A 24,816-nucleotide genomic window follows, 5' to 3' on the forward strand; every position below is an offset into this window, starting at 1 on the left:
ATTGCCAACCCCACCCCAAGAAAAGCACCCCCACAACAATGTTTTCCAGTACTCGAGCCGTTTATCGGCGTGTTCCTTGACGAACTTGAGCTGCTTAGCCTTGTTCACCTGGCTGGTGAAAGGCCTTCTCACTGCGATCTTTCTATGGTACTCCTTTGCATGGATGCGGCGACGGACAGTACAACGCAATACCGAAAATATGAGCTCTTCCTGTATCTGCCAGATCGTTATTATTGCGTTTTTCTTCACTTCAAGAATGATTTTCTCGTCCGTTCTGGCATCTGTCTTGGGCTTCAGTCCTCTTCCTGCACCCACAATTCAACCTCTGTGCCAATGGCGGCATCATTGGTACAAGGCATCATTGGTACAAGAAGATAACGCGACTGGTGCTGATTCGATTTGCTCCCCCCGGCATTAACCTCCCAAGTTGATCGAATTGCGTATGCCTGAAAGAAACAAAATAAAAACGAATTCACGTCCCTCCATATCGCATCACAAGACGAAGAAGGATAGAAATAAATACCGGCCAACACCAGGCAGCCAGCGAACCGAGCACTGTGCGTGTGTAGCAAAAGCAACAACAAAAATATTTCTTCCACCGGCCAAGCTGCCCTGCTTTGGCAGCTGTGTATATGTAGCGTGTGTATGTAATAGCAGGCAGTAAGCAAAGCACAGTTCTCATTCAATGGGTTTCCCGTTCCTTCACTCCCACTCCCTTTCCCGTTTCCTTCACAAGACAAAGGAATGCATTGAAAGGAGAACAAACGCCGGGAAGCCACCGTTGTGCGTTTTTTTTTTGTGATTGATCGGTGACAGAAAGTCTATGACAAATATCCCTCGTCCTGCATGAAGCTCGAATAGTACACTGGTTAAAATGTCGGACTGGCAAGACGATATAGTTGGTAATTTGAGTTCAAATCTCACTACGGCGCTGTGGTTTTAATTTTCATTTTCTTGTTTCTGGGATGAATTATCCAATAGGAAAGAAATCCCATAAAATGTTTTTCTTGTTTCGCTTGAATGTAGTGGTCATCATTTTGGTTGGGAGCCGAGTCCTTATGCCAGTTACGGTTTTTCAAACATACCGTCTTCGGCACAGTGCACATTTCAGCGCATTATCGGCACAGAGATATGCTAAATAGGCATTGGATTTTTGCAACCTCTTCTATGGGTGTGGGCGATCCATCTCCGATCCGAACGTTTTCATCTTCTTCATGATTTTTGATACCGCTGTCTTGCTGATTTCGTAGTGCTTGGCCACTTCCCGGTGCGTTTGACAGTTATTCACATCACGAACAACCAGTTTCCGGATGGACAACGGAATGGAACCAGAAATTTATGCGTTCTCCATATTTTACAACTTATTCGAATGTAGACACCTGTCTGAATACTCCAGAGCCAAGCCAGTTGTTGATGAAACGTCAAAATACACAAAACAAACAAATTCGAGGGGCCTCGCAATGGAAACTTATTGAAATTATATTGATTTTTGAGTTGGACACTTTATTTTGCCTATTTTTTTTTTTTGGATTTTTTTTTTCTATCAGAAAAACTTTCTTTTTTACCAGCGCAACATTGACAAAAATTAAAAAGAACATAATAAACAATATTTTAAAAATGATTACGATGTGTTTTTTTGGTGAATTTTAACCAGAAAAATAAAAGAAATGATAAAAAAAATAATTTGGACACTTTATTTTGCCCCTTACTGTAACTTCTTTTGGTATGTTGAGGTGCATAACTTGTGTGGCTCCATAGAGTATCAGAGTATAATACTAGGTGTGATACTCAATCCTAAATCAGTAAACTAGGCAACACTGCATCAATCATCAGTGTAGGACAGACGAAAAGGGACGCCATTGTTGAGAAGTGAAGAAGTGCGTTTTAGTTTCTCCCGCGTGTTTTAGTAATATCGATATTACTTCTGAAGAAGTGGAATAAATATTATATCGTTAGTAATCCGTGTTTTATTGAGAGTATCACAAGTGGCGACGAGAAGGGCGAACTCACCGTGGAATCGGCAGGTATGTAAATATTTAAGAACCGGGGAAAACAAACAAACAAAAAGAAAAAAAAACGAATGACGATTTATTGCGATTCATTCAGGAATCCGAGAAGGCCAGGTCCGGGAGACTGCAAGCCGTAGGTCAGGAAGACCGTAACAGAGGTTAACGGAAACCGAAGGTCAGAGTAAGACCGGAACGAGATCACGGAGATCGGAAATAGGTCGAGCGTAAGACCGTAATTTAGGTCGCGGAAAGACCGGAATTGAGGTTACGTGTAAAACCGGAATCGAGGTTGAGGAAACCGTAACGCGAAAGGTTTGAAATCAATAATCCATTAAATGAGGTTATTTTAATAGATGTATTTGTTTGGCAGGAAATGGAGAGATTCGATTTACCATCATTTGATTTTAAACAGATGGCCCCAAACGAAGTCAGGGACAAATGGGTGCGTTACAAACGGCAATTTGAATATTTGGCACTAGCCAATAATGTAACCAACAAAACCCGTTTGAAAAATATTTTTTTGGCTAGAGCAGGGCCAGACGTCCAAGAAATATTTGCTAGCATTCCTGGAGCAGACGTCGAGGAAGCTAGAGGAATAGATCCGTTTAAAGTGGCAATCGAAAAATTGGACGAGTATTTCGCTCCTAAGCAGCATGAAGCGTACAAACGGTTCCTATTCTGGTCAGAAAAACCAACCGATATGAACGGACCGATGGATAAGTTTCTTTTGAAATGTATGGAATTAGCCAGCAGCTGTAATTTCGGGGGAAACAAACAGGAAAGCTACAAAATAAGTATTATTGACAAAATAGTCCAGTTGGCTCCATTAGAACTTCGCGAAAAACTTCTTCAGAAAGAAGTTCTTACCCTGGACGATGTTATGAGAATGGTTAACAGTTACCAATCAGTAAAATTCCAAGCAAATCAAATGTCGACCTCCAGTGAACCATCGGGTTCGATTGAAGTGAACAGAATCGAGAACAATAATGCAACTCCCAAATACGGTTGTTCCAGATGTGGTAAACGTGGGCATAGAGGGGACGACAGTGAATGTCCCGCTTTACATGAGTATTGCAGGAAATGTAACCGGAAAGGACATTATGCTAGATGTTGCCGGTCACAACAAAATTACACACGTCGTGTGACGCGTCCTCCACCTAAACGTGGCCATGGATCTAGTGGTGGTCTTGCAGGCAGCCCAAAACGATCGAGATATCAGTCGGTTAGAAATATCGAATTGAACGATCCAGGTAATTCGGTGACTAACAAACAAAAAAAATAGATTTATAAGTCTTTCGTATGATTGTGTTTTTTAGGTAATTATACTAGTTTTGTGTTCAATATCGGAGACGGGGATGAGCTTCTCTGGGTGACGGTTGGCGGCATACTCATTCAGGTTCTTATTGACTCCGGGTCTGAAAAGAATATAATAGATGATGTGACATGGCAAAAAATGGAAGCTAGTGGTGTCGAAGTTAAAGCTCGTAGATTACAGTCAAATCAGAAATTTAAAGGATACGGAAAGTCATCACAGCCCTTGCTGGTTAAAGAATTTTTTGAAGCAACCATCGCTATCGAAACTCCGGATAAACGTATTGAAAAAGAAGCCACCTTTTACGTGATCCAAGGGGGTTCACAGTGTCTATTAGGTCGTGTCACCGCGAAAGAATTAGGTGTTTTAGTCTTGGGTCTACCTAGCACTCAACCAATGGAGATTTTCAATCTACAGATTTCTAGAAAACAACCGTTTCCTAAATTTAAAGGAATCCAACTCGATATTTCAATTGATAAGTCTATTACTCCGGTTGTTCAGCATGCACGCCGCCCGCCTGTTGCTCTTCTCCAAAAGATAGAGCACAAATTAGAATCTTTACTTGTTGCAGACATAATAGAGCCAGTAAATGAGTACAGTGAATGGGTCTCTCCTTTAGTTGTCATTGTTAAAGACAACGGGGAACTCAGGTTGTGCGTTGACATGAGAAGAGCAAATCAGGCAATCAAACGAGAAGCCTACATGATGCCAACTTTCGAAGACTTCCTGCCGAAACTGAAAGAAGCTCGTGTATTCAGTAGATTGGACATAAAAGATGCGTTCCATCAAATAGAGCTCAAAGAATCCTGTAGATATATTACCACTTTTATAACACACAAAGGGGTTTTCCGATACAAGCGACTTATGTTCGGCATTTCATGCGCCCCAGAGATGTTCCAAATGATTATTGAACAGAGTTCATCAGACTGCGAGAATACTGTCAACTTTGTTGATGATATTTTGGTTTTTGGCGAAACAGAGACTGAACACAACCGGGAATTGGAAAAAGTATTAGCAATATTGAAGGCTAAAAATGTTCTGCTGAATTTTGATAAATGTGTTTTTAGAACTAAAGAAGTAACATTTTTGGGCCATCACATTTCAGCAAAGGGCATCAAACCGACAAATGATAAAATAGCAACATTAAAAACTTTCAGATCACCTGAAACAGTTGAAGAGCTTAAAAGCTATCTCGGATTAGTCACCTACATAGGGAGATTTTTACCAGATCTGGCAACGGTTACTGCTCCACTCCGAGCATTAACGCATACAGGAACTCCGTTCGTTTGGGAGGATGTACAGGAAAAAGCATTCAACAAGTTAAAGAAAATGATATCTGATATTAAAACATTAAAATGTTTTGATAACTCTCTACGTACCCGTTTGATCGTCGATGCTTCACCCGTGGGACTAGGTGCGGTACTGGTCCAGTTTAAGGATCCAAAAGATGATTGCAACCCTCGCATTATTTCATATGCTAGTAAAAGTCTCAGCCCAACAGAAAAAAGGTATTGCCAAACTGAAAAGGAGGCGCTGGCAATAGTTTGTGCGGTAGAACGCTTCTCGGTGTATCTCCTAGGGAGAAAGTTCGAGTTAGAGACTGACCATAAGCCGTTAGAAGCCATATTTTCAACGACATCTCGACCCTGTGCTCGAATAGAGCGCTGGATATTACGGCTACAAGCTTACTCCTATGTAGTTCGTTATAGAAAAGGCTCAACCAATATTGCCGACCCACTCTCGCGACTTTCTAAGGTGATTGACGAAAAAGATTTCGATGGTGATAACGAATTTTTAATTTTGGCTGTTATGGAATCTGCAGCTATCGATACCAGTGAGCTTGAAAAAGCTTCACAGGAAGATGAAGAGCTTAAACTCGTTCGTAAAAGCATCCAAACTGGTAAATGGGGATTAGAATCAGTTAAACCGTATGAAACGTTTCGAACAGAACTTGGCTTCGTAGGAGATTTGTTAGTACGTGGTAGTAAACTAATTGTACCCCAAATACTACGAGCTAGAATGCTTGCCTTAGCTCATGAAGGCCATCCGGGTGAAACTGTAATGAAACGTCGCTTAAGAGATCGCGTTTGGTGGCCTGGAATGGATCGTGAGATTGTCAAGCACGTGACTTCTTGTGAAGGATGCAGGTTAGTAACTCTTCCTGAAAAACCAGAACCAATGCATCGTAGACAGATGCCATTAAAAGCATGGGTTGATGTAGCATTGGATTTCCTAGGTCCATTACCTTCTGGGGAGTACCTTTTAGTTATTGTAGATTACTACAGTAGGTACAAAGAGATTGAAGTAATGTCACAAATAACTGCTAAGGAAACCACAATTCGACTCCATAAGATTTTCACCAGGCTAGGGTTTCCTGTCACAATTACACTAGACAATGCAAGGCAGTTCGTTAGTCAAACGTTTGACGATTACTGCACGAACCATGGTATTCATCTTAATCATTCGACACCCTACTGGCCTCAGGAAAACGGGTTGGTTGAAAGGCAGAATCGTTCGCTGCTGAAACGCCTTCAAATCAGTCATGCCATGGGAAGAAACTGGAAAGAAGATTTATACGATTATCTCATGATGTATTATACCACGCCTCATTCAGTGACAGGTAAAACCCCCACGGAATTATGTTTTGGTAGAACGATTCGATCCAAAATTCCTTCACTAACTGACGTTTCGTATCAACCAACTGATGATGATGTACGCGAAGCAGATCAAATTTCCAAGCAAAAAGGAAAAGAAAGGGAAGATGAGAAACGAGGTGCTAAGTTCTCGAGTTTACAATCTGGAGATACGGTGTTAATGAAAAATTTATTGCCAGGAAACAAACTCACACCAGCATTTGACCGTCAGGAGTATACCGTAGTACAGAAACGAGGGCCTAGGGTCACTATCCGTAACAAAGACACTGGTAAAATTTACGAACGTAATGTTACACATGTGAAACGTGTACCTGATAGCGAAGCATTAACAGATGCATCTAAATCATCGGAAGCACCAACTACAGAAGACCCACCCCGTCTCATGAGAAATCAAGAAGCTATTTTAACCCCTGATAATTCCAGGTCACGGCGAGATATAAAATTACCGAGCAGATATGATGATTATATAATCGACGTCTAAACTTAAACAGTAATAAACAAAAGGAGATGTGATACTCAATCCTAAATCAGTAAACTAGGCAACACTGCATCAATCATCAGTGTAGGACAGACGAAAAGGGACGCCATTGTTGAGAAGTGAAGAAGTGCGTTTTAGTTTCTCCCGCGTGTTTTAGTAATATCGATATTACTTCTGAAGAAGTGGAATAAATATTATATCGTTAGTAATCCGTGTTTTATTGAGAGTATCACACTAGGCAACAAAATTCACATTGTTCCGAGGTACAAAGAATTTAAGAGCTGATTTTGATTAATTTGGGAGCGCTGAATCCGAATACGCAATTTTTTTTTATTCAAAAGCCTTCGTTTCTGAGATCTAAGGATTAAGGTTTCAGAATAAGCAAAAATTCATTATATTAATTTGTACCCTAGACCGTTTCAAGCTTTGTATGGAAATTTCGAATTTATAAATTTTTACACCTCCCATATGGTTGTTTTACTGCCGAAAATAAAATTAAAAGTTTTGGAAGCGATTTATTCCGTCCATGAAAAAGCGCAGCGAGTTTCAATTTGTACGGAAAAACAAAATGTTTCATTCAAAAATCAACACAGATGTACTAAAAGCTTAAAAAAATAACTTTAGAATTTGAATATACCTTGGTTGGTTTTGGTACCATGAAACAATTTGAATGTTGTTGCCCTGTGTTATACAACTTTCAATACTCTATGGAGCCACAAAAGTTATGTACCTCAACATACCACAAAGAAGTTATTTGCAACCTCCATCTTTTAATGTATGAAAATGAAGCATTTTATGATACTGATTGTGGTACCCTCTAGTTTGTACCCGAGTAGTGACCCGTCCGGACACCATGGAACCACTTTATACTTTTTGGTAAACTCCCCGCACGCTCACTGCACATGCACTATGTTATTACGAACATTGTTTTCATAACACACTTCTAGCGTAACATTTAAAAAGGGCGAAACTGCCAAATGTAAACAAATCGAGTTAACGGTCATTCCGGATGTACGCGGTTCCACTTTACCTAATTAACGTGGTTTCATCTTAAAATCACTTAAAACTTTCAAAAAATTGATAAAATTCAATTGGGCGAAACTTGATTGTTGATGCATTTTTGTTGGAACGTGAAGTTACGCCTATTCAAAATGGGGTGAATTTTTCTATTCGTGTAGGGCCAATAGGCGTAACTGAGTTGACCGTGTGTGACAAAACGGCCTAATTAGTTTTTGCGTGAAGGACCAATGGGCGAAACTTCAAAACCAAAACAAAAACGGCCGATCAATTGGGCGAAACTTGCAGGCGTAACTGAAATCGAAAACAAAAAAAGACGAAACTCGAAAATCTCTGAAATTTAGTGAAAAAAGTTCAAGATTTTGATAACCAACGAACAATAAATGAATATAATCCCCTTTTTTTTGAATTTGTTGAACAAAAAGTGGTCGATTTTTTAAATAGGGTTTGATTAGATGTTCCGAAATTTCAAACGCGTTTTTCTCGTTTCGAGCTAACTGCTAGTTTCGCCCTTATGGAATGTTACGCTAGACTTCTTGTACTTCCAACCATCGTTCTCTATCCCCGTAGTGTTGTCTTGTTAAGGTTGATTATACAAACCATAGTTTTCTTATAATCGATAGTCGCTGTTCACCACACTGATAATTTATTTAATCTTTGCAGATACTTAGAAATATTTACACATAACAATAAGATACTACCTTATCTTACTTTTGAACACAGCGTCAGAAATATTAAAATCAAAGTAATTAACTATTTCATTGAAACGAGCACAACATGTATCCAATGGGTTGTTCTGTCCGTATCCGGTCGGCTAGTATAGTAAGTTTGAGGAATTCCTGCGTCCGAGTTGATCTTACAGAAGCGTTGAACGGATGTTCCGAGTTGAATGTTGGGGAGGAGGGGAAAAAGACACCGGTCTTGATAGCGAAGCAGCTTCAACCTGTAATTTATTAAGTTTTGGTTAAATGACATTATTTTATCTATATATATAAAAATGAATGTTTGTCTGTCTGTCTGTTCCCTATAGACTCGGAAACTACTGAACCGATCATCGTCAAAACTGGCATCTGAGGGTTTTTGAGGCCGGGGATGGTTTCTGTAATAGTCAAAACTCCATCCGACTTAAGGAAGGAGAGGCTTCCATACAAAATTTGTAGTTTTTCGAAACAAATTAAAGTCATGACATCCATTTTATTGAGATTTTTTTTTCCTTTGGGCGGTTTGTTTTTCGTCTCTATGGTCGAGGCGTCGCAAAAGGAAAGTAACCCAGGCATAGCATACTGATCAGTAGGAATATTTTGGCGCGTATTTCTCAACCTGGGGTTTGTTTTTCGTCTCCATGGGCGAGCAAACGTCGACGCAAGAGGATAGTAACCAAAGCACACTGTTCATTGATTGCTGGAAAATTTAACAATAAGGCGCCTGTTTCTCAAACACGTGGGGCGATATGCAACCTAGATGTGTTTTTTTCTTGCTTATTTAATTTGTACACAGCACGTGGTAATAAATGACGCCTAGATGTGACACGGATTGGTATTTTATCAATCGAATCAAAACCAATTGAAAGATTTGCAAAAATACTTCCAAATTTAGTTCGTGTTAATGTAGGTAGCAGTCGACTTTTCATTCAAGGAACATTAGAACATGTTCAAACGTTCAACTTTTTCTGTTAAAAAAAATTAAAAATTATGTTTTCTTCTAGAAATTGTTACTTCGGCCCAAATACACAACTGAAACGATTTTAGAAATGAAAATGGGAGCATTTTATTTTAAATAATTCTGTAAAAACCATCGTACTTTTTGCTTACATACCAATTCAAGTACCGTAAACTGGGGGAACTTTGATCAGCGGGGTAACTTTGATCAACAAGAAATTTTTGCAGATAATCATCATTAACTAAGTATAAAGTTAAAATATCTGAAAACTGTTTACTACGTTTGAAAGCCTGTAAATTGAGTTACAAATAAGCTAAATTTGGTTTTTATTAGAAGATTTTTTATATTATTTAAAATGTTATTTTAAAATCTTAAAATATCTGGTTTTTTGAAGGCTCACAAACAAACATCTCTCCTGATCAAATTTAAGCATATAGGAGCAAATGGGTTGTTTAATGTGAAAGTTCAACTATTTTTCTTGGTTTAGGTTAAGTTTAAGTGTTATTTTTATGGTCATTTGATGATAATTTTTGGATATTGAAAAAATCGGTCATTTTACATGAAAAAGCCTGTATAGGAAAAATGGCTAAAAACCCTATCAAATGGTAAAGTTTGAAGAAAAAAAGAACGTGGGAACAGTACGAGGACTTAGGGAATTGCATGAAGGTAAAATTTTATTTGTTTTTAAGGCCAAAAAATATTGAGAAATGTTTATAATTTTTACCCCTAAATGTATGCAGCAACATTGTCCATCTTTCGAGTATATTTGTTTTTGAAAGAAATCGTTGAAAAATTCAATTGAGTTCAAACAAAAAATTACTGTTATCGATGTTTTGAGCCTTCTGTGCTTAATGGCATCAAGACAATAAATTTGAAGATGTTGAGATATGTAAAAACCATAGTGATCAAAGTTACCCCGAAACTCGAAATCTGTTTTTATAACAAACATTTAATTATGACGACCAATGTCGTTTGAATTTACTGCAATCCATAATCATGTTTAAAACTCCCCACCTCAGTAAGGGTTTTAAAGCTTTTAGGTATTACGAAAAAGCAACCCCTTCCAAAATATTCTAAAATGAATGAAAAAAGTGATCAAAGTTCCCCCAGTTTACGGTACGTACTTAACATGAAAAGTGTTTTTGTGTTACATGGCTGCATAAAAGAGACTTTTGATCCGCTTCGCGAGACTTTGGAACTGATATTCAACTGGACGCAAAATTTTTAAGAGAAATTTTAAGTTTACCCTTAAAATGATAAAAACAATATTCCCTTCTGTCAACTAACACGGTGGGGCAAGGGCAAACGTCGAACTTTTAAGAAATTCATCTTCAAAATGATTCAATATTGTCGCTGAATCCCCAAACCGGAGTTATCGTCAATGAGCGCTGGCGACATTTACTGGCGACACTCACTGGCGACAAGTTATTATCAGGACGTGTACAACTTCGGGTGTGTTCTTATACCAAAGATTTTTTATTTCAAAGGAAAGTGCTGCAAAAACAAAGGATTTTTTCCTTTGGTTTTGGTATAAATAAAAAATCCTTTGGTTCAAATGCATTTTCCTCTGTTTCAGAGATTTTTTCTTTTGAAAAATCTTAGATTGAAAATATTAATGCTTTGATACAAAAACCAGCTCATTTGATTTAAAGTTATTATATTTGCTCAAAGGTAATTTAGGTATAGATTTAAAAGCATTTATTCATTGAACCATTTTCCATTTATTCCAATTGGAAGATTTTTACCCTGTTGTTTCGAAGTTCCTATTAGGAGTTTGAATAATAAAAAATACAATTTTAGTTCTTAAATTCTATTTTATTCACAAACACATAAAACACTGGTTCACTATAACCGAGTAGGGTCCTTGATATCGTTGACAAAGTTTCGCATTCTCCGTGGGCCGGTCAATAAACTTCCGAAAGCCACTCCAGCTGCTGGCTGGTCCGACTGGTGATTGCCGTTGAAGATTGGGCCGAAAAAATACGACCGCGGGATTTGGGGAGGTGTTACTTTGCGCAGCTTTCTCCATGTTCGAGAGACTTGGAAATCTATCCGTCGGCCGTGGTCCTTTAACTATACAAGCGTTTTAGAAAACCTTGAATTCACTTAAATATTCAGTATTTATTAACTTACACTTGATTTTCAAAACGAGCGGCCGAACTTTATTCGATTTTTCGGTTTTCTGTTCTTCTTGCAAGTCAATGAAAAATATCTTCTAAGTTTGAAGTTTTTGTTTCAAAAAATTATTATTTTCAGTTTAAAATATTTTTCTTCGGTTGAAAGAAAATTTACTTTGTTTCTAAGAAAATATGCAATTGAACAAATTTCTTTTGAACCAAAGAATTTGTTTGAAATCAAAGTCCAAAGTTATTCAATTCAAAAAATGTATTCTTTCTTTCAAAAATTATTCTTTTCAATCAAAACTATATAATTCATTGATTCAAAGAAAACAGGAGCTGGATTCAAAAAAATGAATGTTTTGAATCAAAGTCAGATTTAATTCGTTCCAAAATTCAAGTTTAGTCTGCGTGAATACACGGAATCGTCCATCTTGTGACAGGCAATCGTAATCATAGGCATGTTAGGCGAACAATTCGCTGTTCAAAAGCGCTCCGTCTCCACCCCCCACCAATGAGAAACTTTTGGTACTCCTTGCCTACTGTTGCTCAATATGCAACCACCCGTAGCTGTATAGGCACGCTGGTTATTACTTTACAAAAGCGTTGCCAGTAATGATATTTCACAACGTCGCTAGTTGGCAAGGTTGCCGATCACCAGCGCGAAAACTTCGGATTTCAACTTCAATGACAATATGTTGGAAAGACAAGAAAGGGTATTCCGAATGTTGAAACTGCAGGGGATATTGAAAATTCTTAAATGTCTTTGTAAATGAAGGTCATTCCCTTTGGACAGCATTCGTTAAAAGTGGAGTAACAAACATAAATTTATATTGCAGGAATACTGCAGATATATCAGTGAAACTTGATAGAACAAAACAGGAATTCGTATTAAATCCATTTTAAAGCCATTACTCCCAATATACGGGACAAATGTAAACTTAGCCTACATTTGACTTTCAAAGAGAAAATAAAAAAACGCTGAGAACTTATTTAGTGATGCAACTGATATTTTTTTAAATATTTATATGTTTACCGTAGTAAATTTATTTAAAAAATAAGAATTTTGCACTGTATTTAATACATAACTAATTTAATATATTTTTGATTACCATGATAAGTGTTGTTTGGGTATCGAGCCGGTTAAATTTGCCTACCTTCTTCAAGCAGTGGGGGACAAAATTGAAATAGACGGGAGACCTCCCATGTAAATTTAAGATAAAGAGCTTTTCAAAGAAGGGACCATATTTAAAAAGGTTTTTTATGGTACAAAGTACAAATTTCAGATCTTGAAAAACGAGTTTAGAGATCAGTAAATAATATATACCATCTTTGAATTGCTATTCAGAACTGCAGCTGCAGCTCTCATTTCAAAGTTGTTGGTTCTGAAGTATGATGAGGTATGATTTAAAACAATGCTCTCTAAAATCTAAATTTTTACAAAACATTTATTTCCGGAAGGTGTAGCAAAGCACAACGGGTCAGCTAGTTTCTTTATAAATATAAATATAACTTACAAAATCAGTATTTCGAATCGATTTCCCTACAACCGGAACGATTCTATGCGAAGTTGACCAAGGCTGCTAATGAAAGAAAGCGTTAGCATGATCCGTTTTTGCATGCAGCGGGAATCGCTAACCTGATAACCAGAACTTGGCCTGTTACTCGGACGCGGCTTGATAAGGCTAAGTTCTCTGAACTAGGCTGGAAGGGCCGAGCTAGCAAGAAATAACTGGAACTATGCTGTTTAGTATAGCATAGTTCTGTGCTCTACACTAGGCCGGATGAGCACGGAAGGGTCTTAAAAAACTGGCTAGTGCTGCGGAGAAAAGATCGAGGTTAGCACAACAACTTAGCGTGGGCCAGGATCCACAAACCTATTAATGTGCTACGGTTTGGCTCTGGTTTGTTTGTTCACTGCATTTAGCACTAGTTTAACTTAGTTTTCCAATAGTTGTTTAAGTAGGTAGATAGTTAAATAAATTATTAACATAGGATATAAGCAAAATTTGACTCTTCTTGAGTGGGTGGTGAAAGTCTTTCTGGAGCTGATAGCTGTCAAATAGGGAAGCGCAACGGCTAACCGCTGAACTGAAGTTTTCTATGTGCTGAAGCATTTGTATTTGGTGTCGAAAACGTCGCGCCGCTTCAAATTTTTTAGTACTCCCAGTTGCCATCAAAGCAAGTAACGACAACAATTCTGCACACAAAACTTTCGTGGCTCCACTTAGCAAAATTTCGCTGTTACTTCCCGTTAGCAAAAATATTTTTTTACTGTTGAGTTAGCAAAAAGCTAAATTTACTTGATTTTAGTAATAAAAAAGGTCATTTTACTTGATTTTAGTAAAACGAAGGTTTTTCAGCCGCTTTGTTCACAGACACCAGCCGCCGCGCCAGTAGGGAGAAAAACAAAAAGCTGTCGCGATTAAGTGTGGTTCCGGATGTTCGTTGCTGATAATTCTTGTGGTGGCAAACTACACAACGAAATGGTAGCTGAATCGACACCGGATGCTTACAGGGTAAGGTCTGATCTTAAAGTGTTCAGATTCTATAATTTCTCAATTTCTAATTTGTGTGTTTGTTTTTTTTTTCTACCAGGATAAAACTGCAACATGAAGCGCGCCACAGGCCGGTAATGAAGAAGGACCACAACTGGAAATTCAACAAGCTGCATCCGGCAAACACCCCGGTGCTTTCTTTGTCGAAGGTGGCATGGCATTTCGCTCGCCAGTAGGTACGTTCCCAGAATAGGAAAAGTGTGAAAAAAATATAAAAAATGTGAAAAATAAATTATAAGTGAATGAAATTTGTGTATTTTATTCAATATTCAAACATTCCCCTGATTCTCCAGAGAAAAAATAGAGAAACATGAAATTACGGATCCGGGCAATCTTTTTCTCCGGTTTTTGCTAGAAATTTGAGTAAAAACTGCGGCGGCTAACTTTTGTACTCGTTTGCTAAAATTTTAGTTAAAAAATATTGCTAAATTTATTGCTAAGTTTCTAGCTGGTCAAATTTGAGCAAAATTTTGCTAAATTCCGGCCTCGAAAATTTTGTGTGTGGGCAGTCCACATTATTCTGTAGAATATCGAAGATGAAGAGCTGTTGTGTTGTAGCAGAATGCGTCTTGATGCCAGCGTCGGTAGATTCAGCAACTGAGCAGCGCTTTTCGTAGGGCTGGATGTTCAAGGTGTCGTTCCATGATATCTGGCACAGAATCTGAGGAAGCATCGTTGTACTCTTTCGATCCGGTTTGCCTGTACAACCTGGTGTGAAGCCCAGATTTGCACTCCGTATTCGACAATGCTACGTACAAGAGCACAATAAAGTTCTTTTACGCTATTCAGTAGTCGTTAATAAATTGCGTGTTTCGTCGTATATGAAGCCAAGAACCCCAAAGCCCTTGGCTGTTGTAGTCGAGATATGCTGCGAGAAAGCGAGCTTGGTGTCCAAAATTCGATGACATTTCGAAGTTCAAAAGTTGACGTTTACGAGTGAAAGATATTTGGAAATATTATTAGTCATACCATTCAGATGATACCACGTTAGAATTGAATCGATGTCTTTTTTGAAAGCACAACAGTCAACTAGTGAAGCTATGGTACAAAAAATTTTGAGATCGTCGGCGTACAACAGCTTCTCCTATTCAATAATAGCGCATAAATCGTTGATAAAAAGAACGAAGATCAAAGGTCCCAGATGACTTCCTTGTGGAACTCCAGAAGTGATTCGAAAAGGTGTCGAGTTCACGTTGTTCAGTCGTACGTAAGCAGCCCTACGTAAGCAGGTCTACGAGATAAGAGTTGATTAATTTTCAAAGCCAATCAGGTAGTCCTATCCAACACATTTTTTTTCGATGACAAATTTGTACGGTACTCTATCAAAAGCCTTGCTTACATAAACTGCATCGACTTGTTGACGTTTGTACAGCCTAGTAACCAACTTCGAAACGTACGTCATAAGGTTGGTGGTCGTAGATCTACATTTCACGAATCCATGTTGATCTTCAGAAATACAGTGATGCACCGATTGATAAAGCATAAAGCACGTCAAGAACGAGGCTTTCGAATACCTTAGGCAAACAGCTTAGAATCGAAATCCCTCGTTAGTTTACCACTCGATGCAAGTCGCCGGATTTGAGGGTTGGAGTTGGAGTGATCGATGTGATTTTCCATGCGGTTGGAAAATCAATTCCGTTAACGATTGGTTAAAAGTAATCGAAATTGGTATGGATAACGGATCGGCGCATTTCTTAACCAGATACGGAGGAATGCCATCTGGTCTAGGTCCTTTTGTTTCATCTAACGTAGACATCTTCCGAAAGACGTCGTTCGAAGAGAAATTCAGCAGAGGAAGGTTGAAGTCACGATTCTGCAAAAAAAAAATAATAAAGGTGGTGAGATAGTGCTAAACACGCTCTGAAAGAATGTCGAGAATTGGATTGCAACAGCATTTGGTATTTCGGCAGTTGTATCGTTGTATGTGGTCATTTGAGGTATACTCTGAAAACCCTTTCTTTGTTGCAAGTATGACCAAAAAGATAAGGGATTGATAAGTGATCTTCCAACCAAAAATTTTGAATGTTAGTCAATTGAAGCTTTTTTTTAAATAATGGCTTCAAACAAGATCACTCCTCATGGAACCCTTCTGTAGTCCAAAGAGTGTCACGTTATAAAGTCAATACTCTGCTACTGGAAAAATTTTCCCATTGTTTTGGAGCCAAAAAAATACATAATATATTATATCGAAAAGCATGTTTCCGGAAAAATAGTTGTAGTCAAGCTACGATGCATTCTGAAACAAATACATTAAGTGTACTAAAAGCTGATAATTAACCTATAACATGCATTTTATTTTAGTTTTTTTTAATTCAATTTTGACAACGATTTTCAGCCAGGAGTATCAAATTGACACCCTAGAATGGCCTAGAACTCTAAAGGGAATTTTTATTGTCTGTCTAGTTTCGCGGAGTACGAACTAATAAAAAGTGGGTAAAGATGCAAAACACAATTTCATGCATTCAGGATTTTTGTTGGGTACGTATAAAGAAATAACAAGCCGTCCAAACGGAACGGACACCAAAATAAGACCTCATTTTGCTATCATTCCCTGAATGTAGAATTTGGTATCATTTTGCCCGAATATGGTGGTACAATGTCTACATTTGAGTATCAATTTCCACATACGGGTACAATCAAGTTCACCTGAAAAAAATACTACACCTAGTATTCATCGAAATCATTAAATTATTTAAAATATTTGTTACTTTCTGATAATTCTAAATTGGCTAACGTAGTTGCTTTTTTGAATCTTATTTTTGGCTTAACCCATCGTTCCTTCTTTAACTATGGAAAATATCTTAACGGCATTACTCAAATGCCGTTTTTTTCCTGTACGACATTATGCTAGTCTAATTTTATCGCATACTTACATGTTTTCGCTCGACGTATGCGCCAAACAATTGCGTGCTTTGGCAAGTCGCCCATAATATGGGTCAACGTCTTTTCGAGGAGACAAAGTCGTATTTTTTCTGTTTTTTTGTTTGCCATGACTTTCAAATTTCTAACCTTGACTGATTTATTTATTTTATGGCAGGGATTGTTTCTTTCGGTTCGTATTTTTATTGACGACATGACTCAATCAGGGCACAACGGATAAAATATATTTTTTAACATTTTTCTTTTGCAAGGGATATTTATGGTTCACTAATTCAAAATTACTCAACCGTTACACTTATCTAGATCACACACTTTTTGTAAAAGGTTCATGACGTGTAAGGCATATTCCTTAATCGAATGGTTGCTGGATGTCCCTCCATTTCCGGTGACATCTTCTGCCGTGCTGGCTGGCCGTTTCTGTAAAGTTACTGCGAACAGGTTCTTATAATGGCTTGCCAGGCGATCTGATTCCTCTTTCTTAGAACCACTGTTGCCCGAGGAAAGAAGACAAAGTTTTGCCAAAGTTCTCAGAATAACTTGCAATCTTTTCTCAAACAGTTCAAGCAGCTTCTGAATGTCGTTGCAATTTACGTTGCTGTTGGTCGTCGAGGACTTTGTCATCGATAGATGTTCAATCATTGGTCGGCTTTGCTTGCACAAATCGAGAGCTTGCTGCAGTTGTCGCATTTTTGCCGGAATTGTTTGTGCTAACTCGCACTGATACTCCTGCAAGGCCACTCGTTCCATTTGGATCTGAAGAAATTCCTGCGGTTCACTGAGATTTTCAAATATTTTGACCGCTTTCTCATAGTGCAGTTTGCACAATTGAAGAACTGTCTTGCGACGGCTTTCTTCAGACAACGAGCGAAATGAAAAGTGATAGTAGGAGGCAATTCTGTAAATGAAATTTGCTCATCAATATTTCATATATTCATAAATATTTCATAAATTCTATTTTACCTATGGTGAATAAGAGCAGCACGGAATGAGTACAGCACCTGCCGAGGACCGTTAAGCTCCTGGTCACACAGTTTCAACGCCTTCTGTAGCATTTCGATCACTTCTTGTTCGACCTCTTGCACGCTTTGAGTTCCTTCGTTTTCCACATTGTTGTAGTCCTGCAACTGTTTGGCCAGATTGAACGTTGCTGTGGACAGTTCCCATGTTACCAAGGACCAGAGATCTGGATTTTTCTTTCTGGAACCCAGAACGCCCAATGCACGCTGGTAATGCGCGAAGGCATCGTAGTAGAATTTTTTCTGCACTTGAATGTTGTTTGGACTGTGTGTAGATAGAATAACAAATGATTAGAACAGTTTAAATGTTAAACTTATTTTAAAAAAAATAGTTTTTGCTCTAAATTTTTTGTTAAAGAGGAATGTTTTGAAAGATTTTATCTTATTTTCTTCTTTATTTTTTCCATGAGCTATATCTTTAAACATGATTGACGTCATGCTAATTATCTACAAATTTCAGAGCTTGAACGGCATTAACAAGCTTATTCTTTATTTTTTACTATCATACAAACCTTTCGCCTATAAGGTAAATGTGCGCCCGGAATCGCATAAATCTTCCCATATTGCACAGAAGAAATGCCAAATTCGTAGGATCATTAACCGATTCGAATAGCCCAACTCCTTTCTGCAGGGAATCGTAGGATTTCATGGCCAGCACTTGGTACAAGGGTTCAAATTTGGACTTTTGTTCGGTAGCGATATCTTCCAGTTTCTGTCGTTCATCTGCTGACAGTTCCCAAAACTTTTGGAATTCCTCCTGTGCCCAGTGCATATACTTCACACCCAATTCATTTCGAACGCTACCGAGCCGGCGAATCAGTTCATCTTTGGCGTCTTTCGTTGCACAAGCAATGGCCGTTTCATAACAGCTACAGCTGGTAACCATCAGTTGTTCGATATTATCAGATGGCAGTGGAAGTGTTTGCTCGACATCACTGCCAATGTCCTTGACTAGTTCCTCATGAATGAGCTGATCGACACGGTTCTCTTCCTCGAACTCTTTCAAGTACTGCTGTATATTATCCCATTTTTTAGCCAACTGGAAGAAGCAATCGCCAATCCGACCGAGCAAAAGGCTACGCTGCGAAGACACGCAAGATATGTATTTGGTAACCACTTGCTGGCAGCGCAAGGCAGCGTAAATATAACGGAGAGATGTGCCGAAACTTTCCTGTGCGTAATAAACCTCAGCTAAGGTGGCATAAATGAGGCAAGCCTTTTCGAAAAGCAAAATTTTAAGATGTACGTTCCAGGATTTGATGACACCGATTTGTCCTTTCAACAAAAGTGATCTAGTGTCAACTTCGTTTGATGGATCTACGGATGGAACATCCTTTTTCTCATTTTTTCGCTTGTTTTTCTTTTTTGCCCCTTTCTTAGTGGTTCCGTTTACCATTTCCTGCTTCTCAGATGTTGATTTCCATATCATTGGTATCGTTTCACTAGGGTTGGCCATCTTAGGTTCAGGGTTGATAGGACTGTACGGTAATGGAATCGGATCTTCCGATTTGGCCATGTTGGGATGAGTTTCTTCGTGATAAATTTGTCGCTTCTCTTCGGCCTTTTCCTTTTCTCTATTTTTCTGCTCTTCGCTGCTGTCGAAGTACTGCAGACAACTTAAGCCATCGGCGATATGTTGCAGCGCTATTTCGCAACGTTCGTTCGTTTCGCCCAAAAGTGGTGGAGGTCGGGAGTTATACCTCCAACCATCGCTGCCACTATATTCCTGCAACGTTTCTTCGATGCTTTTGATAGCAGCTTCTAGCCGGTCGCTAGTTTTATCACTTTCAACATATTCTTCCGGTTGCGGAGAAGCGCTTGTTGTCTGGCCATCTCCAAACAGCGACTGTGATTCGTCTTCATCCTCATCAAGAGTAGAGTTGAATTTAGGAGAACCAGGGTCCGTCTCCGCAGGAATGTGTAAATCGGATAGAATGTAATGCGATGAGGTCACGATTTGGGGATATCTTTCCTTCGGCAGAAGCTTGATACAATTATCGAGAAGGGTTTTGATGGCCCCTGCTTTCGTAGCCGATATTCCTTCGGTTGAGTTTTTCATATTTCGAGCCACCGTGTAGAGCAGCATGGCCACCGGAATGGTGAACGGATTCTGATTCGACTCGTCCTCGTTTGTCGTATCATTTGTCTCAACAGGTTCCTGAGGTTCATTGTTTTTGCAAAGGGTAGTCAAGTCGTATAGCTTCACAACGTCGTCGTTTTTTGCCTTGAATAACCAGTATGTATGTCCGGCCTTTGTTGCGTTTGCTTTAAGAAATGCTAATATATTCTGGGCCACGTTCCGAATCACTTTGGGTGAGAACTTAGAATCTTCCAAGTACGGTAAATCTTCGGTTTTGATAAGTTCGTACCTGAAAAAAGGTTTTTTTTAAATCACACTTCAATACAAATTTCCTTTTGAAAGTAATCATTTACCTTTGAACAATGCCATCCAAATGGTAGCACATAACCACCTCCGGTACATTACACATCAAATTGTCCAGCCAGTAATCGATTCCGGTTAGTACGTTGATCGGTTTCGATTCATCCCTCAATCTTAAACTAATGCAAGGACGATTAGCACCGCCGAATATCGGCATATCGGTACCGATAAGCATCCTAATGTCTTCGAACGTCCACACCACATTCCGGTTAAAAATGTGCTTAGCTTGCCGTGGATCCGGACAATTTTCCTCCTCATCCGGTTCCGGTAGCACCGGACCGGCAGGCGGAAGTGGCTTGAACTGTTGGCAGTGATCGTCATCGAAGGGTTCAGGGAACGTTTCCGTTCCAGCTTCTTCTTGGTTTTCTTGTTCCGCTTTGAGGCTGTAGTATAGGAATTTAGAGGTCAAATATTTATGAGCCAATGCTTCCCGAGATTTAGGATGGATGGAAAGTTTTTTCTCGTTCTCGTTCAAACTTTTCAAGATGTTTTCGTAAACGAAAGTCCTCAACCAGTGCCACTCGCTTTCGTTTTGGCGTAGCAAGTACTTGGCCACATCGAACTCGTCAATCAGAAGCGTGTTTTCGATTCGATGAACCATCATTGAAATGACACTTTTCCTCGAATACGGCAGCTTGAGCAACCGTTTGATGTTTTCTGCATCCGAAACAACATCCACACCACCTACGCAATCCGGAAACATGTTTGCCATCCGGAAGCTACTGAATCCACTGTGGTGAGACAAAAACTGACCCAACCCGTATGAGTTGGCCGAATTGCTCAGCCAGTTCGAGGGCGGCATGTTCAGATCGGTGTTACATTTGAGCCGGGCAAAGGGGGCCGCACTTTGCACCTTCAGAAACCGAACAATTGCCTTCGATTTGACTTGATCCTTTTCCTCATGGTCCTCCGATTGGGGTGAGTCGCGTGTTTGAATCTGCTGCTGATATTGATGTTCCAGCAGCGATCCCCGAATCTCGATGTCTGCATCGTCCATCTGTTGGAGAAACGAATAAAAATTTGCTTTACAAAGTAAGCGATACGAAGTCTTACCTTATTTTCGGGGATTTCAACAAATCCACATTCGAATAGAACAAAATTCAATGTAAAACAATGCGTTATTTTAATTTACTGCAGCATTCTAGAAGCGTTGAGAAGATTCCAACATAAATGTAAATCGAAAAGTTGCAGCATAATGTTAAGCCGCCGATAAAGTCACTCACACAATTGAAGAGCAAGCGAAAATGAATAGAAACACGCAGGAAAACAAAATCTAGATCTCACTGACACACAGAGCGCACAAAATGTAAACACAGCTGATTTCCATGCTTTCCAATTGGAAAAGGTATGCGCCCGTTTGATCGAATCTTCGCGAAACATCGCACGTTGATTTAACATCTTTCAAGCAGAAAATGTTTTGAAGTCATTTAATTTGATTTATTGCCATTTATATAAAAAACGATTTTCTTTTGTAAAACTTTCATTAAAACATATTTTCGGGGACAAAGAATTTAGCATGTGGTCAAGCTTCTATTTCAAATGCTCTTCGCTCTTTTCACCACCTTAGAATTTTCTTCTGATCTTCTATCCGTCTTTCATTTCAACTCTTTAACCCTCACCGATAAAGCCGCAAATTCATTTCATAAAACAAATTCACGGTGATTTCTCCTCTTAACATATTTTCAAAGTTTTTCAAACAAATTTAAAAAAAAACGGAATATGAAAAATAAGCTACACCTCTGCATTGTTTGGTTCTGCGCTGTATAGTCCGATTTTGCTCGCCGGCATTTTTTGTGCAATGTCCAGCACTTCCAAGGTGGTGTTTTTGGCCGCTTGTGCGGGAACGGCCGGAATCATCGGTTATGTCCACTATCGTCAGAACTACGATAGGTAAGTCGCGCTGCATTGGGCCATCTCATTCAAAAATTTACTTTAATGTTAACGAACTCGATTCTTTCAGGGCAAAGCTGCATGAGGGAGTCATTCGGGACATCCAACGGCAGCAGCAGCGGAAAATCGAGAACACGTACAACCTGCAGCAACAGATCGAGCTAACGAAACAGCTACGGCACGAGCTGGAGGAATCGGAGAAAAAGCTCAACTAGGATGCGGTGATGATTGTACAAATAGAATCGTATTAGATGACGTTAATGTTTTAATGTTAATTAAGGTACCTACTTATCTTATCCTGTTTACAATAATTTATTTCATTCGAAGGCCTACAGAAACTAGAGCGAATACGTATAATTGTATTTCCCTTATCAAATTTTTAAAAAAATGTGGGGATTACACAATCGCAAATGAAGTAGATTTTAACAAACATTTTTGGGTTCCTGAGGGTTGTATATTTTTATCTTGCTCTAAAACATGGGTGGCCAAGATTTTCAGCAAACGAGCCTTATTTTAAAGCTATAGCGGATGAAACAGAAAACGTTTTTCTTTATGGAGACTTTGCTTTATGAGTCCGCCTGTGGGCAGGTTGTGTACACAGAGAATTGTACAATAAAAGAACTTTTTTTTAAACAATCGGGGTGATTCAACAGTCGTAATCATTGTCTCCCATGGGTCCTTCTTATAACATCAATTTATCTCATAAAATTCTTTCTGTAACGTTTCGAGTAACCCATTTTATTTGAAATTCCTTGAGGTAATCAAGATACACCATAATTCTGCAATAATTTAATGACGCTTATAGAAGAATGATAAACTCTAAACTACAGTATGCAATAATGCATTCAAAAGTGCAACGGTATAATTTTTTTCAGAATAGTATCAATTTTGTTTGATTCATTGTAATTAAGCTTCTAAAATTATGAAACACACACCCAAATATAAACCGCCTACAATTTTTTCGACAGAATATACTCTCATCCTATCATTTTTAGTGGTCTAACCTTGTTTTTGGCCTTGATAATTGGATAACAACGCTTTAAATATTGTTCATGTGGTTCTAGAAGTGGTGTGGGGAACCAGGTGACCAGGTGAACCAAAACGCAGTGAAACAGCAATTTTTAGCAAAGTGAGAGAGCCAGACAAGATTGGACAATTTAGCTTTATAGGATTTCAATGAACGGCCGTTAAATTAATTCGGAATCCTTATGATTTTTTTATCCTATCTTTCCTCCAGGTAGTTCGGATCAAAAAGTTTTCATTTTTTTTAATTCCTTGAAAAACCACAACACAATTTATGTTTGTAGTAATTAGATTACATTTATTTCGAATTTTAAATTTTATCATATTGAATGTGCAATTTATTGGTTTTCCAATTTTCATTAAACTGTGTTAATTGATCTCAGAAATTGAAAGGGTTACATCGTAATTGAAAAACTGCTGTTAGTTTTAGGAGAACTAAACTTTAATTTTATCTGCCAACGAGCAGGACAATCCCGTACCGTCGGGTTCAACGTTCAACGTTTTGACGGTTCCATTTTCCAGCACCATCGAGAATCGCTTGGAGCGCAATCCTCCCAGCGGGGGCAACTCGGTTCCAAGATCCAGCTGCTTAGTGAACACGGCCGATGGGTCGGCCAGCATTCGCACCTTGCCGGCGGTGTTGTGGGCCTTGCCCCAGGCGGACATCACAAACGGGTCGTTCACCGAAACACAGACGATTTCATCGACGCCGGATGATTTCAAATCAGCCGCCTTATCGACGTACCCGGGCAGATGGGTCTTGGAGCAGCCCGGGGTGAACGCTCCGGGAACGGCGAACAGAATCACCTTCTTGCCGGCACACAGATCCGCAATGTTGACCTTGTTGGCCGGCGAGTCCTCGAACAGGTCGATCGATGGGATTTTGTCTCCTTCCTGTGAGAAGGGTTACAATCGGAATGTAATGTAAGGTGATGCATGTTATACGTTAGGATAGCGTGGCCATGTTTTCGCATAGCAAGCTGTGGGATTTCATAACAACCCAAATCGAGTCATTTTGTGCATGATTTTGAAAATGAAAATGGGCATAACTTTTAAAAATAGTTTTATCAATAATCAAAACGAGAAATAAACCGGGACAATTGCAATGGAGTTTTCGCAAGTTCACGGTCAAAATCGATTTATTTTATTTTGCGATGACTCGCAGACTTGCTCAAAATTTATGCATATTCATCGGTGTATTTCCGGCATGTTGTTAGCACTTACATCGCGGATTATGTAAGTGATAAACGAGCCACAATGATGTGTAGGATTTAATCAATTCAGTACTGATAATAGGAAGAGGAAAATCCTTACCTTGATGAGCACCATTTTGGACGTGTGGAACGAGAATCGCTGGAGGGCTGCTGTCGATCGGCCAAGCGTCAGTAGACTGAATTTCGACACAAGCAAAGGATGCATCGATAACCGGGCGAAGTTTTGCGCGAGGATGGAGAGAGAGAGTTGAGTAATGCAAAAACACACAAAACTTGTGCCGCTGTCCAGTTAGATCAGAAGGGCCCAAATGCGACACAACAGTAGGTACTGCCGTTCTTCAGTAGGTGGATTGGGGAACAAACTTTCCGCTGACTGGGGAGACACAAACCGTTCCGCTGAATAGCTGCTGCCGTCGCCAGACAAATATTCTCACTGCAAAAATGTTGAATAATATTTGCTTATGTGTCTGGGCGATGATCGTCGATATTTCAATGCGACTTTGGATTGTGTACATTTACATTTGCACACACACAACTACTTGTCCTCAA

At 39.1% G+C, this 24,816-nt stretch overlaps 4 protein-coding genes and 1 long non-coding RNA gene across 5 annotated transcripts; 2 read left to right on the plus strand and 3 right to left on the minus strand.

Annotated features, from left to right (window-relative positions):
* Positions 1 to 2,895: 2,895 nt before the first annotated feature.
* On the plus strand, positions 2,896 to 6,456 carry LOC129753111 (uncharacterized protein K02A2.6-like). Its single transcript, XM_055748913.1, has 2 exons — positions 2,896 to 3,259; positions 3,326 to 6,456. Exons 1-2 carry the CDS (start codon positions 2,896 to 2,898, stop codon positions 6,454 to 6,456), a joined length of 3,495 nt encoding a protein of 1,164 aa, XP_055604888.1.
* Positions 6,457 to 8,159: 1,703 nt separating this feature from the next.
* On the minus strand, positions 8,160 to 13,289 carry LOC129757169 (uncharacterized). Its single transcript, XR_008739636.1, has 4 exons — positions 13,124 to 13,289; positions 12,886 to 13,065; positions 12,764 to 12,826; positions 8,160 to 8,413 (listed from the first exon to the last, which is right to left on the minus strand). It is a non-coding gene; the product is annotated as an uncharacterized LOC129757169 (long non-coding RNA).
* A 3,604-nt stretch (positions 13,290 to 16,893) lies between these two features.
* Positions 16,894 to 21,363, minus strand: LOC129751724 (erythroid differentiation-related factor 1-like). Its single transcript, XM_055747391.1, has 5 exons — positions 21,194 to 21,363; positions 20,134 to 21,137; positions 18,213 to 20,069; positions 17,645 to 17,965; positions 16,894 to 17,579 (listed from the first exon to the last, which is right to left on the minus strand). Exons 2-5 carry the CDS (start codon positions 21,135 to 21,137, stop codon positions 16,967 to 16,969), a joined length of 3,795 nt encoding a protein of 1,264 aa, XP_055603366.1. The 5' UTR covers positions 21,194 to 21,363; the 3' UTR covers positions 16,894 to 16,966.
* Positions 21,364 to 21,578: 215 nt separating this feature from the next.
* Positions 21,579 to 22,326, plus strand: LOC129751725 (protein PET117 homolog, mitochondrial-like). Its single transcript, XM_055747392.1, has 2 exons — positions 21,579 to 22,030; positions 22,101 to 22,326. The coding sequence occupies exons 1-2, from the start codon at positions 21,939 to 21,941 to the stop codon at positions 22,243 to 22,245; spliced, it is 237 nt and encodes a 78-aa protein (XP_055603367.1). The 5' UTR covers positions 21,579 to 21,938; the 3' UTR covers positions 22,246 to 22,326.
* Positions 22,327 to 23,324: 998 nt separating this feature from the next.
* On the minus strand, positions 23,325 to 24,721 carry LOC129755146 (peroxiredoxin-5, mitochondrial-like). The gene is made up of 2 exons (XM_055751496.1): positions 24,368 to 24,721; positions 23,325 to 23,947 (listed from the first exon to the last, which is right to left on the minus strand). The coding sequence occupies exons 1-2, from the start codon at positions 24,470 to 24,472 to the stop codon at positions 23,489 to 23,491; spliced, it is 564 nt and encodes a 187-aa protein (XP_055607471.1). The 5' UTR covers positions 24,473 to 24,721; the 3' UTR covers positions 23,325 to 23,488.
* Between the last annotated feature and the right edge of the window lie 95 nt (positions 24,722 to 24,816).

The sequence above is a fragment of the Uranotaenia lowii genome, chromosome 3 (assembly GCF_029784155.1).
Source record: "Uranotaenia lowii strain MFRU-FL chromosome 3, ASM2978415v1, whole genome shotgun sequence".
In the NCBI taxonomy this organism is placed as follows: domain Eukaryota; kingdom Metazoa; phylum Arthropoda; class Insecta; order Diptera; family Culicidae; genus Uranotaenia; species Uranotaenia lowii.

What these genes read in the sequence shown, in the direction of transcription:
- LOC129753111 (XM_055748913.1), top strand. Translation starts at nt 2,896, where the DNA reads ATGGTTAACAGTTACCAATCAGTAAAATTCCAAGCAAATCAAATGTCG. An exon ending in TATCGAATTGAACGATCCAG is followed by an intron (nt 3,260 to 3,325) that starts GTAATTCGGTGA and finishes TGTGTTTTTTAG; the next exon opens with GTAATTATACTAGTTTTGTG.
- LOC129751724 (XM_055747391.1), bottom strand. Translation starts at nt 21,137, where the DNA reads ATGGACGATGCAGACATCGAGATTCGGGGATCGCTGCTGGAACATCAA. An exon ending in TTGGATGGCATTGTTCAAAG is followed by an intron (nt 20,070 to 20,133) that starts GTAAATGATTAC and finishes ACCTTTTTTCAG; the next exon opens with GTACGAACTTATCAAAACCG. An exon ending in GCTGCTCTTATTCACCATAG is followed by an intron (nt 17,580 to 17,644) that starts GTAAAATAGAAT and finishes TTTCATTTACAG; the next exon opens with AATTGCCTCCTACTATCACT.
- LOC129751725 (XM_055747392.1), top strand. Translation starts at nt 21,939, where the DNA reads ATGTCCAGCACTTCCAAGGTGGTGTTTTTGGCCGCTTGTGCGGGAACG. An exon ending in TATCGTCAGAACTACGATAG is followed by an intron (nt 22,031 to 22,100) that starts GTAAGTCGCGCT and finishes CGATTCTTTCAG; the next exon opens with GGCAAAGCTGCATGAGGGAG.
- LOC129755146 (XM_055751496.1), bottom strand. Translation starts at nt 24,472, where the DNA reads ATGCATCCTTTGCTTGTGTCGAAATTCAGTCTACTGACGCTTGGCCGA. An exon ending in CCAAAATGGTGCTCATCAAG is followed by an intron (nt 23,948 to 24,367) that starts GTAAGGATTTTC and finishes CCCTTCTCACAG; the next exon opens with GAAGGAGACAAAATCCCATC.